This window comes from Cyclopterus lumpus, chromosome 5, assembly GCF_009769545.1.
Source record: "Cyclopterus lumpus isolate fCycLum1 chromosome 5, fCycLum1.pri, whole genome shotgun sequence".
Taxonomy (NCBI): domain Eukaryota; kingdom Metazoa; phylum Chordata; class Actinopteri; order Perciformes; family Cyclopteridae; genus Cyclopterus; species Cyclopterus lumpus.
The window spans coordinates 2030001-2044696 of record NC_046970.1 but is presented as its reverse complement, the minus strand read 5'-3'; the positions used below and the strand labels follow the sequence as shown (position 1 = coordinate 2044696).

The following is a 14696-nucleotide window of genomic DNA, read 5'->3' as shown; positions in this document are numbered from 1 at the left end:
CTCTCCCCCCCTCTCTCTCCCCCCCCTCTCTCCCCCCCAGTCTCTCTCTCCCCCCCCCCCCCTCTCTCTCTCTCCTCTCCCCCCCTCTCTCTCTCCTCTCTCTTCCACCCTCCCCCCCCTCTCTCTCTCCCCCCCTCTCCCCCCCCCCTCCCCTCTCCAGTTGTTCTCTGCCACCGGGACTTTGTTTCACCCGCCGACGTCATTCATGAGGTCTGGCCGCCGCGGCGCGAGGCTGCCCGTCTCCTCGCCGCTAATTGTGTTTCCTACCGACTGACAACTTGTTTGTCCGTTAGCGCATTGGCTGCACACGCACGCACTCACACACACACACACACACGCGCGCGCACACACTCTCTCTCTGCTGCTCCGCGCGCTGGGCTGTCCGGTGCGCCTCTGCGGGTCGGGTCGGTTTCGGGACGGTACCGGGGCTCCGCTTTTATGAATGAATAACGAGACCGGGGAGAAGGTCCCCAGCCGCAGCAGCAGCCGCAGCCGGGCTCCCGGGAGGGGGGGCAGCCACCGATGAGAGGGATTAACGACGGAGCGGAGCCGCGGCTCATTGCGGAAAAAGCCGAGTCCGACAGCAGCCTGGCGTGGCCGCGCACCGGGAGGGAAGCGGGCTCCTCGGCGTAGAGCAGCGGAACCGAACCGCGGTGACCACCATGTGAGTTGCTGTAGCGCTGCAACTCATTAAGAGGGGCTTCCTGGTTGCATGCTTTTTAATTATGTTTTTTGGGGGCATATTGTCGGCTCCATTGCTTCATAGGCAACACATCGCCGTATGTCTCAACGTGTATTGGACCGTATGTCCCCCTCCGGTGCAGCCTCTTGGGGCCTTGGCACGCTTCCCAGTCATTTCTGTGAGTGTCATAATGGTGATGCACTGTCTCCGTGATAGACATGAATAATAAGGACCCTCAGCGCGCGCCTTGCTTCGCGAGGTTCACGTGCTCCATTCGAGTCGCTCCGAACACGAGTTGTCTTGGTTTACAGGTCCATCCACATCGTGGCTCTGGGCAGCGAGTGCCCCGGAGGACTCGGGTCCGGGGAGGAGATCATGGGCCAGGGGCAGCTTCAGGGAGGCCTGCTGTGGAGCTACCTGGGCCAAGGAGCCCTGGTGGGACCCTGCGACCTGGAGAGCAGCATGCACAACCCGGCCTTCATGGAGTACACCTCGCGTGTGTTCGGAGACGTGACTGTGGTGGTTCGGGATTGCCCCAGCTGGGTAAGGGACTGGTGGTGCGTTTGCGTGCAGAACAGAATGAGGGAAAAAGGAGATTTGGGCTTTGAATAAGATTTAGATTTGATAATAAATCTGACTTATCACAGGCAGGTTAGGGCAGACCATCACAAAAAAACGAGGTGCAATTTTGCCAGAGCAATGTCATTGTGAAAGTGTGTGTGTGTGTGTGTGTGTGTGTGTCACTTGACTGTGTGTGTGTGTGTGTGTGCGTGTGACACTGTGTTTACTTTCTCAATCAGCACAGCATTTCCAGAGCCACTTTCCTTTAAACTCTGATTGCCGGCTTTATACAAATGCCTCTTATGCTATTTTACCATTACACACACACACACACACACACACACACACACACACACACAAGAATAATGAAAGAACTTTTGTTCTTAATGCCATGTGCATATGAAATGAAAGCACTTTTGCAGCAGCACTGCATATGTGCACCTATTATGGGCTGTCTCACTGTGTCGGGGGCGGCGCCGCACAAAGTCTGTCAGTCTAATTCTACGGCTCTTTGTCCGTGTTTTCTGGGGTGTTTTTTTTCTCCTGCCTAATGAGTTGAATCAAGTTGGTTTAGAGGGAGCAGCCTCACTCGGGTCCTTGGGGGTAAAGTCCCGAGCGCCACACCGAGGTATTTATACTAAGGAGAGTCGGAGGGGAAGGATTAGGGTCATCTAAGGTGAGAGTGACAGGTTGGGTATTCAGACACTTCCATATACATCATCTCACCTCCTCCTAATTTGCTGTTCTTGCCTTTCCAGGACTTGTTGGACAGCGACTGGGCGAGCGTACGGAAAGTTCTCGAGCAGGCCGACATCCTGGTCATTAAATACTCAGTCACGGACAAGCTGGCCTTCCAGCAGGTCAGGAACGGCTACGCCCCCAAGCTCCGCCCTCTCCTGAGGCACTGGGGCGTGCCCGTCATCCTGGTCGCTGTCGGAGCGCGGCTGAACGGTGAGGATGCTTATTTTTGAATGGAGCCAGCCTGAGTTTAGTTTCGCCTCCGTCGCCGTGACAACCGGCAGGCAGGCTCCTCAAACAGTTTGTCATTGTTGCACGGGGACAATAGAGTTTGAGAGTACAACACGTCTCGTCATCTCTCAGCCTTTGTTCTTGATATTCTGGTGTGTTAGGGGGTGATTGCTGCCTCAGTTGATGAGTTTGATTGCGGGACATTATCGCGCTCTTCTCGCCAGTGAGATCACTTTCCCTCGTGTCCTCTGGCGCGTCCTCTTAGCAGTGAGGATGATTACATCTCCTCTCGGCTGCCTTCGTGGGGTCAGCTCACATGCTTCCCTGAAGGAAACACACCAAAGCAAGACATCAAGTTTACATTAAGGGCCATTATTAGCTTTGCAAGCAGACAAGAGCTTGCACAGCACTTACATACATATCACACTCAAGAGGGCACCGCACCAGTCTGTCCCTTAAGTAGGACTAAGACACTTGGGTGTAGCTTTACTGGAGGACGCTTAACACACACAGACACACACACACACACACACACACACACACACACACACACACACTGACCCTCGTTGAAACCATATTCTGTAAAGACCCTCATCAAATGCACCAGGTTGTATTTTTAGCTCGTCTGCACGACAGACTTTGAGATCCTGTCAGAGCTCCGCTGCACAATGATCACAGTGCAAGTCTTTGCCAGAGAGAGAGAGGGAGAGAGAGGGAGAGAGGGAGAGGGAGAGAGAGGGAGAGAGGGAGAGGGAGGGGAGATGTCGACCAGAGCCTTTGTTTGTGTACTTGTCTGTGGCTGCTGTGAGTGTTTCCATGCTATCCCCTGATGGTCGCAGAGTGACGGCTGAGCTCTGAGCGCTTCCTGCTGCTCGTCTCTCGACCTCCTCGGGCCGAGCTGAGCGCCGCCCGACGTGCATTAACAAAGCCATTAAACCAGATTTATCCAAGGGCACGCACGCAAACACGCCACTGATATGCCAAGTCACACACACACACACACACACGCACACACACACACACACACACAGACTGTAGGTTGTTAGCAGTCTGATTTATGCAATGTCATTTAGTGCTCAGCCGTATTCTCCCTTTTATATCTGTCTTTCTCCTCCTTTGTGCACTCCTTTTCTTTTCTCCTTTTCTCCTAATCCCTTTTCACATCCTCTGTCTGTTTGGTCCTCGTGCACACATGGCACAGTGTGTTTTGTATTTGACTACATTCAATATTTTCTTGTTTGATGTGTTTTAGACATTTTGCAGCATTTCTGTCAGTATCAATGCATTGAGAACTATCCATGTGCACATGTTTTATGTGACACTTTGGAATGAGCATTAACATCACGCATCTAAAAGCTGTGCTTGAATTTAGCGTGATGTAATCTCAGCGACTTATTGGTTCTCCAATACCCTCGTTAACTATTTTATTAGATGCAGTTATTTACCCCGTTTGAAGGAACTAAACTCTCCTCCGCGTTCAGATGAAGGCCCTCCGTGCACGTGCCCGCTGTGCGCGTCCGACTGGAGCAGCTGCGTGCCTCACAGCGAAGGTCTGCAGCTGTCCCGGGACCTGGGGGCCACCTACCTGGAGTTGCCCTCGCTCAACCACGTCTTCGTGGGGCGCTACTTCGGCAGCGTGGTAAGTGACGACCTTAACATCTTCCCACTCGTTAACTCTGCACCTAGAGGAGACGAGGGCAGGGAGCCACGTCTCGGGAAGAATCGATGACGCAACATCTCTATTTTTGGTAGCTCGTACTAACGCGTGCGCTTCTGTGCCGTTCAGCTGGAGTACTTCATGATTCAGTGTCTGAAACACAAAGCCAAAGAGAGGCCGGAGAAGAGGCGAGGAAATAAAGTCAACGATCTCCGCCCCCCTCACTTGGAACAACCAGGTCAGAGGATTACTGTCTCAAAACTGGTATTGTTTTATTTCAGGTGCCATTTATTCATGTCTTGTGAGTGTCAACCCCATTTTAAGCTATTTAAAAAAATTAACTAATGGAAATGATTCTTTTGTTTGTAGTAATACATCACGTTATTAGGTATCGTTGAAATGCTCTCTTTGAGCTGACTGGATTGCTTCTTCTTACAGCGTGCATGGCCGTAAAATAGGCTGAGCACAAAGGGTTTTTTATTTAATCAATATTCTCTGATCCAAACTGGAACCAAGAGCGAGATGGACTTTTATTTCATGACGTCTGAATCGATGTCAGAAGGAGTTCTTTTCAGCGTGGTGCCTTGCTCTGAGGCAGTGCTTTTAGATTACTTATTGATCTTCAACACATGATCTTCATCCGTTTAGGTATTTAGATGATGACCCTCGTGTCCAGTAACAATGTGTTTTTAACTTGTGTGCATAGTACTGAAATTCAATATTTATATCTCAGCTTTGAAAGATTACATTTAAAAAATGTATCACAATCAACATAAACTTATTCATATTCAGTAAAACAAAACCGGCACATTCTGATATATTCTTTCTCTTTTGAGAAACTGGCATCATGAGAATGATAGACAATAGATAATAGATCATCAGTCAATTGATCGTCAACACGTTGCAAGTTAAGCATCGACTAATTGTTTAAACTTTGATTTAGTTTTTAATCTGCTTGAATTCAGAATTTAAAACGACGCACCGATTCACCTTCAGAAGGAGCCGCGTTGAACCTTTTGTCAAAAGATTTGAGTTGAGCAGCTTTGTTGTTGACTTTAAGCCAATCAGACACAACAGGATAATCAATACTGGACAACAGGATAATCAATACTGCACAACAGGATAATCAATACTGCACAACAGGATAATCAATACTGCACAACAGGATAATCAATACTGGACAACAGGATAATCAATACTGGACAACAGGATAATCAATACTGCACAACAGGATAATCAATACTGCACAACAGGATAATCAATACAGGATAATCAATACTGCACAACAGGATAATCAATACTGCACAACAGGATAATCAATACAGGATAATCAATACTGCACAACAGGATAATCACTACTGGATAATCAATACTGCACAAAAGGATAATCAATACTGGACAACAGGATAATCAATACTGGACAACAGGATAATCAATACAGGATAATCAATACTGCACAACAGGATAATCAATACTGCACAACAGGATAATCAATACTGCACAACAGGATAATCAATACTGCACAACAGGATAATCAATACAGGATAATCAATACTGGATAATCAATACTGCACAACAGGATAATCAATACTGCACAACAGGATAATCACTACTGGATAATCAATACTGCACAAAAGGATAATCACTACAGGATAATCAATAATCAAACTTAAAGACCCAGCTGATCGGTTGCATCTCTGCTGCAGCATAATGACACTTTTCTTAAAGCATGGAAGTATGCGTTAAGATTAATTATAAAAGATAAGAAGGATTCAATAACACATTCAAATCAGTAAAAAAACCTCAAATCAAGTCTGAATCATTTATTTCAGTGCTGCAGCTGCTCAACGCGAGTAAAATAAATAAATATATAGGCTACATTAAACTGATAAAAATACCAAAAATGAATAAAATAAATATGTTTTGTCTCTAATTCTCTAATGTCACTAATGCCTAATGCATTTCAGACCATTTGCCCCAATTAAATTGTTACTGTTTTAATAAGCTATGATTGCAATTTATTTGTTGTGATCGATTTTACTTATTTGGTGAAGCACTTTATTGTATTTTAGCATGTGCTATATAAATTAGGTTTATTTTTAAAGCATCCCTATTTGAAACAATAGAAATAACAGGACTTTATCATTCTTAGCATGTCATTACTTAATTCTATCAAGTTGTACTTAAGTTATGCTTTTAAATTATGCTTACTTATACACAAAATAGTTCCATTTAATCAAAAATGATTGATCCGGCCTCTTAGCTCCTAAATGCAAAGCAACGACTGACATCTGTCCAGCCAGAAAGGCAGCGAGAGCCGGCAGAGTTATTGGTGCCTGTCCAAAGCTACTTAACTCTACTTTGTGGTGTAAGCTCGCATTAAATATGACGTTCACTGATTCAAGAACAGCACCAATTATTTTTACGGCCATAAAAAGGAGATGAGGTCCACAGAGAAGCGCTATGTGTGAAGCATGAATAGGAATATAAATGGACACTGGTCTCTGACCCACCATGACACTGGTCTCTCTGGCCCACCATGACACTGGTCTCTGACCCACCATGACACTGGTCTCTCTGGCCCACCATGACACTGGTCTCTGACCCACCATGACACTGGTCTCTGACCCACCATGACACTGGTCTCTCTGACCCACCATGACACTGGTCTCTGACCCACCATGACACTGGTCTCTCTGACCCACCATGACACTGGTCTCTTTGGCCCACCATGACACTGGTCTCTCTGACCCACCATGACACTGGTCTCTCTGACCCACCATGACACTGGTCTCTCTGGCCCACCATGACACTGGTCTCTCTGGCCCACCATGACACTGGTCTCTGACCCACCATGACACTGGTCTCTCTGACCCACCATGACACTGGTCTCTGGCCCACCATGACACTGGTCTCTGACCCACCATGACACTGGTCTCTCTGGCCCACCATGACACTGGTCTCTGACCCACCATGACACTGGTCTCTGACCCACCATGACACTGGTCTCTCTGACCCACCATGACACTGGTCTCTGACCCACCATGACACTGGTCTCTGACCCACCATGACACTGGTCTCTCTGGCCCACCATGACACTGGTCTCTCTGACCCACCATGACACTGGTCTCTGACCCACCATGACACTGGTCTCTGGCCCACCATGACACTGGTCTCTGACCCACCATGACACTGGTCTCTCTGACCCACCATGACACTGGTCTCTGACCCACCATGACACTGGTCTCTCTGGCCCACCATGACACTGGTCTCTCTGACCCACCATGACACTGGTCTCTGACCCACCATGACACTGGTTTCTCTGACCCACCACGACACTGGTCTCTCTGACCCACCATGACACTGGTCTCTCTGGCCCACCATGACACTGGTCTCTCTGGCCCACCATGACACTGGTCTCTGACCCACCATGACACTGGTCTCTCTGACCCACCATGACACTGGTCTCTGGCCCACCATGACACTGGTCTCTCTGGCCCACCATGACACTGGTCTCTGACCCACCATGACACTGGTCTCTCTGACCCACCATGACACTGGTCTCTGACCCACCATGACACTGGTCTCTCTGGCCCACCATGACACTGGTCTCTCTGGCCCACCATGACACTGGTCTCTCTGGCCCACCATGACACTGGTCTCTGACCCACCATGACACTGGTCTCTCTGGCCCACCATGACACTGGTCTCTGACCCACCATGACACTGGTCTCTGGCCCACCATGACACTGGTCTCTCTGACCCACCATGACACTGGTCTCTCTGGCCCACCATGACACTGGTCTCTGACCCACCATGACACTGGTCTCTCTGGCCCACCATGACACTGGTCTCTGACCCACCATGACACTGGTCTCTCTGGCCCACCATGACACTGGTCTCTGACCCACCATGACACTGGTCTCTCTGGCCCACCATGACACTGATCTCTGACCCACCATGACACTGGTCTCTGACCCACCATGACACTGGTCTCTGACCCACCATGACACTGGTCTCTGACCCACCATGACACTGGTCTCTCTGGCCCACCATGACACTGGTCTCTGACCCACCATGACACTGGTCTCTGACCCACCATGACACTGGTCTCTGACCCACCATGACACTGGTCTCTCTGGCCCACCATGACACTGGTCTCTGACCCACCATGACACTGGTCTCTCTGGCCCACCATGACACTGGTCTCTGACCCACCATGACACTGGTCTCTCTGGCCCACCATGACACTGGTCTCTGACCCACCATGACACTGGTCTCTGACCCACCATGACACTGGTCTCTGACCCACCATGACACTGGTCTCTCTGGCCCACCATGACACTGGTCTCTGACCCACCATGACACTGGTCTCTCTGACCCACCATGACACTGGTCTCTCTGGCCCACCATGACACTGGTCTCTCTGGCCCACCATGACACTGGTCTCTCTGACCCACCATGACACTGGTCTCTGACCCACCATGACACTGGTCTCTCTGACCCACCATGACACTGGTCTCTCTGGCCCACCATGACACTGGTCTCTCTGACCCACCATGACACTGGTCTCTGACCCACCATGACACTGGTCTCTCTGACCCACCATGACACTGGTCTCTGACCCACCATGACACTGGTCTCTGACCCACCATGACACTGGTCTCTCTGGCCCACCATGACACTGGTCTCTGACCCACCATGACACTGGTCTCTCTGGCCCACCATGACACTGGTCTCTGACCCACCATGACACTGGTCTCTCTGGCCCACCATGACACTGGTCTCTGACCCACCATGACACTGGTCTCTGACCCACCATGACACTGGTCTCTGACCCACCATGACACTGGTCTCTGACCCACCATGACACTGGTCTCTCTGGCCCACCATGACACTGGTCTCTGACCCACCATGACACTGGTCTCTCTGGCCCACCATGACACTGGTCTCTGACCCACCATGACACTGGTCTCTGACCCACCATGACACTGGTCTCTGGCCCACCATGACACTGGTCTCTCCTTCAGCTCTCTCTCTTCACCAGAAGTTCCCACTACACTACGGCTGTCACTATCATACCTAAAAACACCCCATTAACTCAGTTGTCTATTAGGAGTAAACAAAGAAGATTAAGAAAGATTTAGTCCACCAAACATGTAGATTACAACACGTTTCAGCTGCTTTGAACAAAACACATCTGGAGGATTTTCCCACTGAATTTCATTACTGATTGTTCATGAACTCACCCTGTCCATCTTCCCCTCTCCCTTCCTCTGGTCAGCACGTCTCCCCCCCATCCGAGTGGAGGAGTCCAGCTTCTCCCAGGACCTGCAGTGGTTGTTGGAGCGCGGCGTGCAGTTCGCCGACGTGGCTTTCTACGCCGGGGACTCTGGGAAAGAGCTGGGCTGGGCGCACGCGGCCGTGCTGTGTGCCGTCAGCCCGTACTTCAGACAGCTGCTCCTGGGGCCCAAGAACAGGTAGGGGGGAGATGGAGCTCCACCAGCTCTTCACCAGCTGAGCCTGCAGCCTCCCGGTTAACTGCGATCTGGTGTTATTCCACCATCTGGTCCGCACAGGGAACGTCCCCAGTCGCGGTGCGTTTGCAGAGAGCGGGACGGAGGCCCTCCTTCGCTGCTCTCCACCTGGGACGGGGGCATCATTGACGACATGCCGCGGACAGAGGGGCACCTGACAGGACGCCTCTCCCGGCTGGTGGTGAAGGACCCCCTCCTGTGCATGTGCTTGTGGGAAACTCTCATGTTCATTTATAGAGGTAAAAAAAAAAAACATCATTAAAACGCAGCACACGCCGATACGACTGAGAAAACCATGAATCTGCTGTTTTGTGTCTTTTCCAGAAGATTCTGTCATTTCCAATTACCCTTTTCAACACCCCACCGCTGGGAGCACTTTCACTGACTGCTGGTGCAAAAGATACATGAAATATGCTGATTATTTTCTAGATTAATCGATTCATTTTTTTGGTCACACAATTCCCCAACTTACAATTTCCCAAAAGCTCAAGAGGACATAATGAAATTGTTTTTTTCGGTTCAATAGTCCAGAACCCGAAGATATACACTTTTGCTATTATAGATGACAAAGGAAACCAGCAAATTCTCATATTTAACAAGCTGGAGCGACCCGTTTGTTTTCATGTTTGCTTCCAGTCGATGCTAACAATGCTAATGTCACAATGCTAACACACTGATGTAGAACAGCTGTAATGTTTACCCTCTTAATTTAGCGAGTTAGCATGCTAACATTAGCTAGATATCACTAAGCAGGCCAACAGTTGATGAGATAAGATAAAGATAATATATTACTTTATTCATCCCCATATCTTTAGCTTTAGGAGTTCTGCAAAGGGGACGTATTGTTTTATCTCCAGGTTTAAAGACTCATTCCTGCAACACTCTTTTTTTAATATCAATGTCAAATATCACGCCAATATATATATATATATATATATATATATATATATATATATATATATATATATACACAGTATATATATATATATATGTATATATATATGACTGGCCATTTAAAAAAGGAACACCCTTGTAAAATAAAATCCAAGTATCCATCACGGCAAAGTAAAAACCTAAAATATGACAATGTAGAGAGTCAATCAGAAGTAAATTTCTAGTTAATTCTGCCTAATTCTTTTTAAAAGCTGCAGCCACCTAGTCACAGGAGAGCAACCCGTTGCACAGGAAGTGCCAACTAGACATGCACTTTATCCGGAGACATCTCTTCTTGATCTGCTTACCTTCATCACGCTGCTGCGTTTCCTGCTTCCAAGTGATACACAGCCATTGAATTGCATTCACCATTAGTAACCTTGCTTCGGTGGTACCTTTTTGCCGTGCAGCTCCCCGTTTGTTGCGATGTTAAACGGACCGTGCACGTTACAACCGGAGTTAGCGTGGCAACTCCATTCCCCCAAAAGCAGTTGCTCTTTTTCCAATAATTTAGATGGGATGATTAATGTCCCCTGGCAGCAGGAGGCAGTTTGGATCTCATCCAATGTTCCATTACGACGAGGAGCAGAAATCAGTCAAATTGAAAGTGCTTCATAGTAGGCAATTGTAGTATTTTAATCCAGTGCCTGATCATTCATTTTGTAATGCTGTGATCTCACACGGCCGTCTCTATTAGAGGCCCCGGGCCCCTCAGGCTTCCTGTATCTCCAGCCAGCTCACTTCTATTAAACGTGGAGCGACATCTTTTACAGAAACTGAACTTCCATCATTTTCAATGGCTGATTTGTTGATAGAATCCGTTACAATGACCTCGTATCCTATCAAATTAACGGCATCTTATATAAACTTCACCTCAGAACGATGCAGCCATAAAACACGCAACCAAAACATATGCAAACTGTGGCACATCGTTGAGCTCAACAGCCACGTGATATTTATTCTCAGTGCCGTGATGGAAGTCTTCTCCGTCTGCAGCGCTGCGCTTCATCGCATGTCGTGCAGGAGTCCTTATGGAGCTAACATCCGATTCACGGCCGCCTCTTAACATGTATGTATGTGAGCAACACTGATGGTCTGACACACACACACACACACATAAGCCGAGTGTGTGTGTGTGTGTGTGTGTGTGCTGGTGAAGGGTGAGTGGAGAAGGGAAGAAGATTACAGGGTCAGACTGAGTTTCTGTGAGTGTATGAATAAGAATGAGAGCGGCAGCAGTTGGAAGATGGAGGGAGGGTGCAGCGGTTTTCTTCACACACACATTTTCGAGCGCTTGTGTGCATTTCTTTTCAAAGGATGGGAGGAAATATGGGAAAAGGGAGGGGCGGAAAATTATGAGTAGGGTGCAAAAGCAAGGTGGCGGGACATGAGAGGGGGGGATGGAGCATTTAAAGGAGCTGGTGGAGAGTGTTTGGGTGATGGGCACCAGAGCATACAGTTAATGTGTGTGTGCACGCGCGTGTGTGTGTGTGTGTGTGTGTGTGGGGCTTGGAGAGAATAGCGGAAAGAGGGAAAATGTGTTCATGTGCAGAGCAGAATACGAATGTCACGTTTCCATGAAGCACTGCAGGGAGACGATGTGAAGTCTGGTGTGATAAATGACTCATGTAACCTTCAACACACACATAGTGGCTCTGATTGTACGTCTGAAGCACCACGCTTACGGTGTGTGTGTGTGTTTATCTATCGGTGTGTTGTGTTCACACACCTAATCAGATGTGAATATTGCTGATTGCCTGATGTTCAGTAAATCCACAACGAGCCGTTCTTCGCGTTCCAAGAGACGGGGACGAGCGTTTTCCTGCTCGCCATTCAATTCCACTCATTAGTCGGATGTCGCTCATTTTTATTGGCTTAGCCGGGAACTAATTACCATAACAATATCACGTCTCTGTAATCGCACGGCGTCACACTCATTGGTTATTGTTCCACGCTTGGGTTTTTTTGTCACTTGAGTGTGTGTGTGTGTGTGTGCGTGCGTGTGTGTGTGTGTGTGTGTGGAGGCCGCGACTCTACTTGTGTGACGTTAACACTGCGAGACTCTGTCTCCTCGTGGAATGCGCTGCAGATTTATTGAGTTTGTCACTTGGTTGCTAGTGGGTGTGTGTGTGTGTGTGTGTGTGTGCATGTTTAGCACATGTATCTTGTGTACAACACAGATGAGTCACTCTGTGTGCTTGTGGTCCCCTTGGCCTTATTTGGGGTCAGATGACTACAGGTCAGTTGTTTGTGGGACGACTCGAGGAAACGTTGTAATTTAGTTTCCCAGCTTTAGTAGTATGTCATGTCATGTGACTTTGGAGGAGGAAATGAGTGTTAATCTGTACAACCTGTTCCTAAAGGTATCTCCTGTGTTTGTGTGTGTCGGTGAGACACCAGCACTCAGAACGTATTCGTGAGATTATGTAGAATTGATTCGCAGCGTTTGTTTTCTGCACGTGTGTTCCATGTTATCCCGTTGCTCTCCATCCCACTCGTGGAAGCATCTCCCGGTGTACCCACTCGTGTTATTTGGTGTCTGGCTGCGTCACGGTCGGCTCCTGAGATAATCTCTGTGCATTGCAGGGTTGAGGTAATACCGTCATTATGAACTAATGATGAGATGAATCCATGCCCGGTCCAGCTCCCTCGGCCCCTCAGCAGCCTGTTTGTGTCCCAGTGAGGCGATGCGGGCCATCCCAGTGGAGCTGCAGGGCCGTGCAGCCGTGCTGAGCGAGTGAACCAGTGAATGACATGCAGCTGTGCAGGGGGAGGAGCTTTGTCTCATTGACTATTTAGATTTCACACCTTTCTTTATGGCACATTATCTGTCTATCACAGCCTAAAGGTCAATCTTCCTATAAAGTGCTGCCGGGGATAATGTTTATTTATTTAAATTTGATTTGCTGACCCAGGAAGTGAAGTGAGCGTAGCCAGTGAGATTTTTCCATTTGATTTTTGCACAATGAAGGAAACTGTACTAAACCTGTGTAACACAAGTTTATGACACTGGCACATTTGGGTCAGCGATATAATTGGAAGTGCATACATGCTAAATGCATATCTACAATTTTAAGCCATTGTAGCGGCATGCGCGGTCCCCAGAGGACGAATCCTTCTGACTTCCTGACTTTACCTCTGGTTCACATACTTGTTTTCTTTCATGGAAATGAGCAACGTCTCAACAATTGCAATCACTTCATTTATCTTACCTTTCTTTTTTTATATATTGCCATTATGCATCATCAGGACAACATGTAAATGGTCTTATTGTTTTATGACCTGCACAACGGATTTATTACGGTCACTATTTCTGACATTCATGGAATCTGGACAGCGAGTGGATTATATAAGCGGACACAAACGGGCCGTGAGTGTTCAGGTATGTGGGTGTTCCAGAACACGGGCCGTCTTAAAAAGAGTTTGCCGTTGTATTTCTGCACACTGTACTATTGTGGGTCCAAAAGAATCTGTGTGTGTGTGTGTGTGTGTGTGTGTGTGTGTGTGTGTGTGTGTGTGGATGTTTGTTTGTTTTTAGGAGCGTGGGAGTGGGATCACCTCCAGGAGGCCCTGGAAGAGAAGCTGAAGAACTCACTGGCTGTGACTCAGCTCATGGAGCGCATACGATCCCTCATCGGCAGAGACAAGGTGAGGTCTTTAATGTTTAAAACCACCTCTACACACACACACTTCCTAAAAATCACATAATCTTGTCTCAGACTGGAATATTTTATGATGCTATAATGTGTCCTATCTGCTCTTTGAAGGTGTAAACACGTGTTTTTATAGTTGCAGACTCAATAAGCAGGACCTCATTGTAAAAACAGAGCAGTAATAATGTGGCTATAATGAGCACATTTACATAATTGCTGGCCGTATCACCTCCCAGATACTTTTGTGAATTGGAACAAAACAAACAAGAGATGCTCTTAAAGGAGCCAACGCTCAGCTCGGATTGGACCGCAGTGTCACGTCTGTGATGCATCGTGTCCGTCTGAAACAGCGCGAGGTGGCTCCGCGTAATAGGCGGCAGACTTTAACATTTAGAGAGAGCTCAGGAGAGATGACATGGCTGCATCTGACAGGCCTTTGGCACCAGCACGCATGGGCCACCCACCCATCTGGATGGAGCTAGGGCTGCTACCTGAGGCGGTGTCGAGGCGAGCTGACGCACCGGGAGAGACGGCCGGGCCACTTTAACGCGAGGAGACACTCTGGCGTCCCGTCGGGATCGGATCTCGTCCTCTGCAAACGCCTTCGGGGTCATCTCAGTCCGCCGGGGACCGGCAGACGTTTCCCACAAGAGCGTTCCGTGAGCTCCGCATTGATTTACAGAATCAAAAAGGGGGTCTGGATT

The 14696-nt window shown here is 48.3% G+C and overlaps 1 protein-coding gene across 2 annotated transcripts in view; it reads left to right on the top strand.

The window, feature by feature from the left end:
• Positions 1 to 169: 169 nt before the first annotated feature.
• Positions 170 to 14696, top strand: part of rhobtb3 (Rho related BTB domain containing 3) — a 22984-nt gene continuing 8457 nt past the window's right edge. Inside the window, exons 1-9 of one of the 2 annotated variants that reach the window (XM_034533889.1) lie at positions 170 to 664; positions 767 to 860; positions 994 to 1225; positions 2002 to 2194; positions 3694 to 3851; positions 3999 to 4107; positions 9154 to 9349; positions 9449 to 9645; positions 13878 to 13987. In XM_034533889.1, the coding sequence (XP_034389780.1) occupies positions 1058 to 1225; positions 2002 to 2194; positions 3694 to 3851; positions 3999 to 4107; positions 9154 to 9349; positions 9449 to 9645; positions 13878 to 13987 (1131 nt within the window). In that variant the 5' untranslated portion in view covers positions 170 to 664; positions 767 to 860; positions 994 to 1057. The remainder of the gene's footprint in view (positions 665 to 766; positions 861 to 993; positions 1226 to 2001; positions 2195 to 3693; positions 3852 to 3998; positions 4108 to 9153; positions 9350 to 9448; positions 9646 to 13877; positions 13988 to 14696) is intronic. The other variant, XM_034533890.1, reaches the window with a different exon arrangement.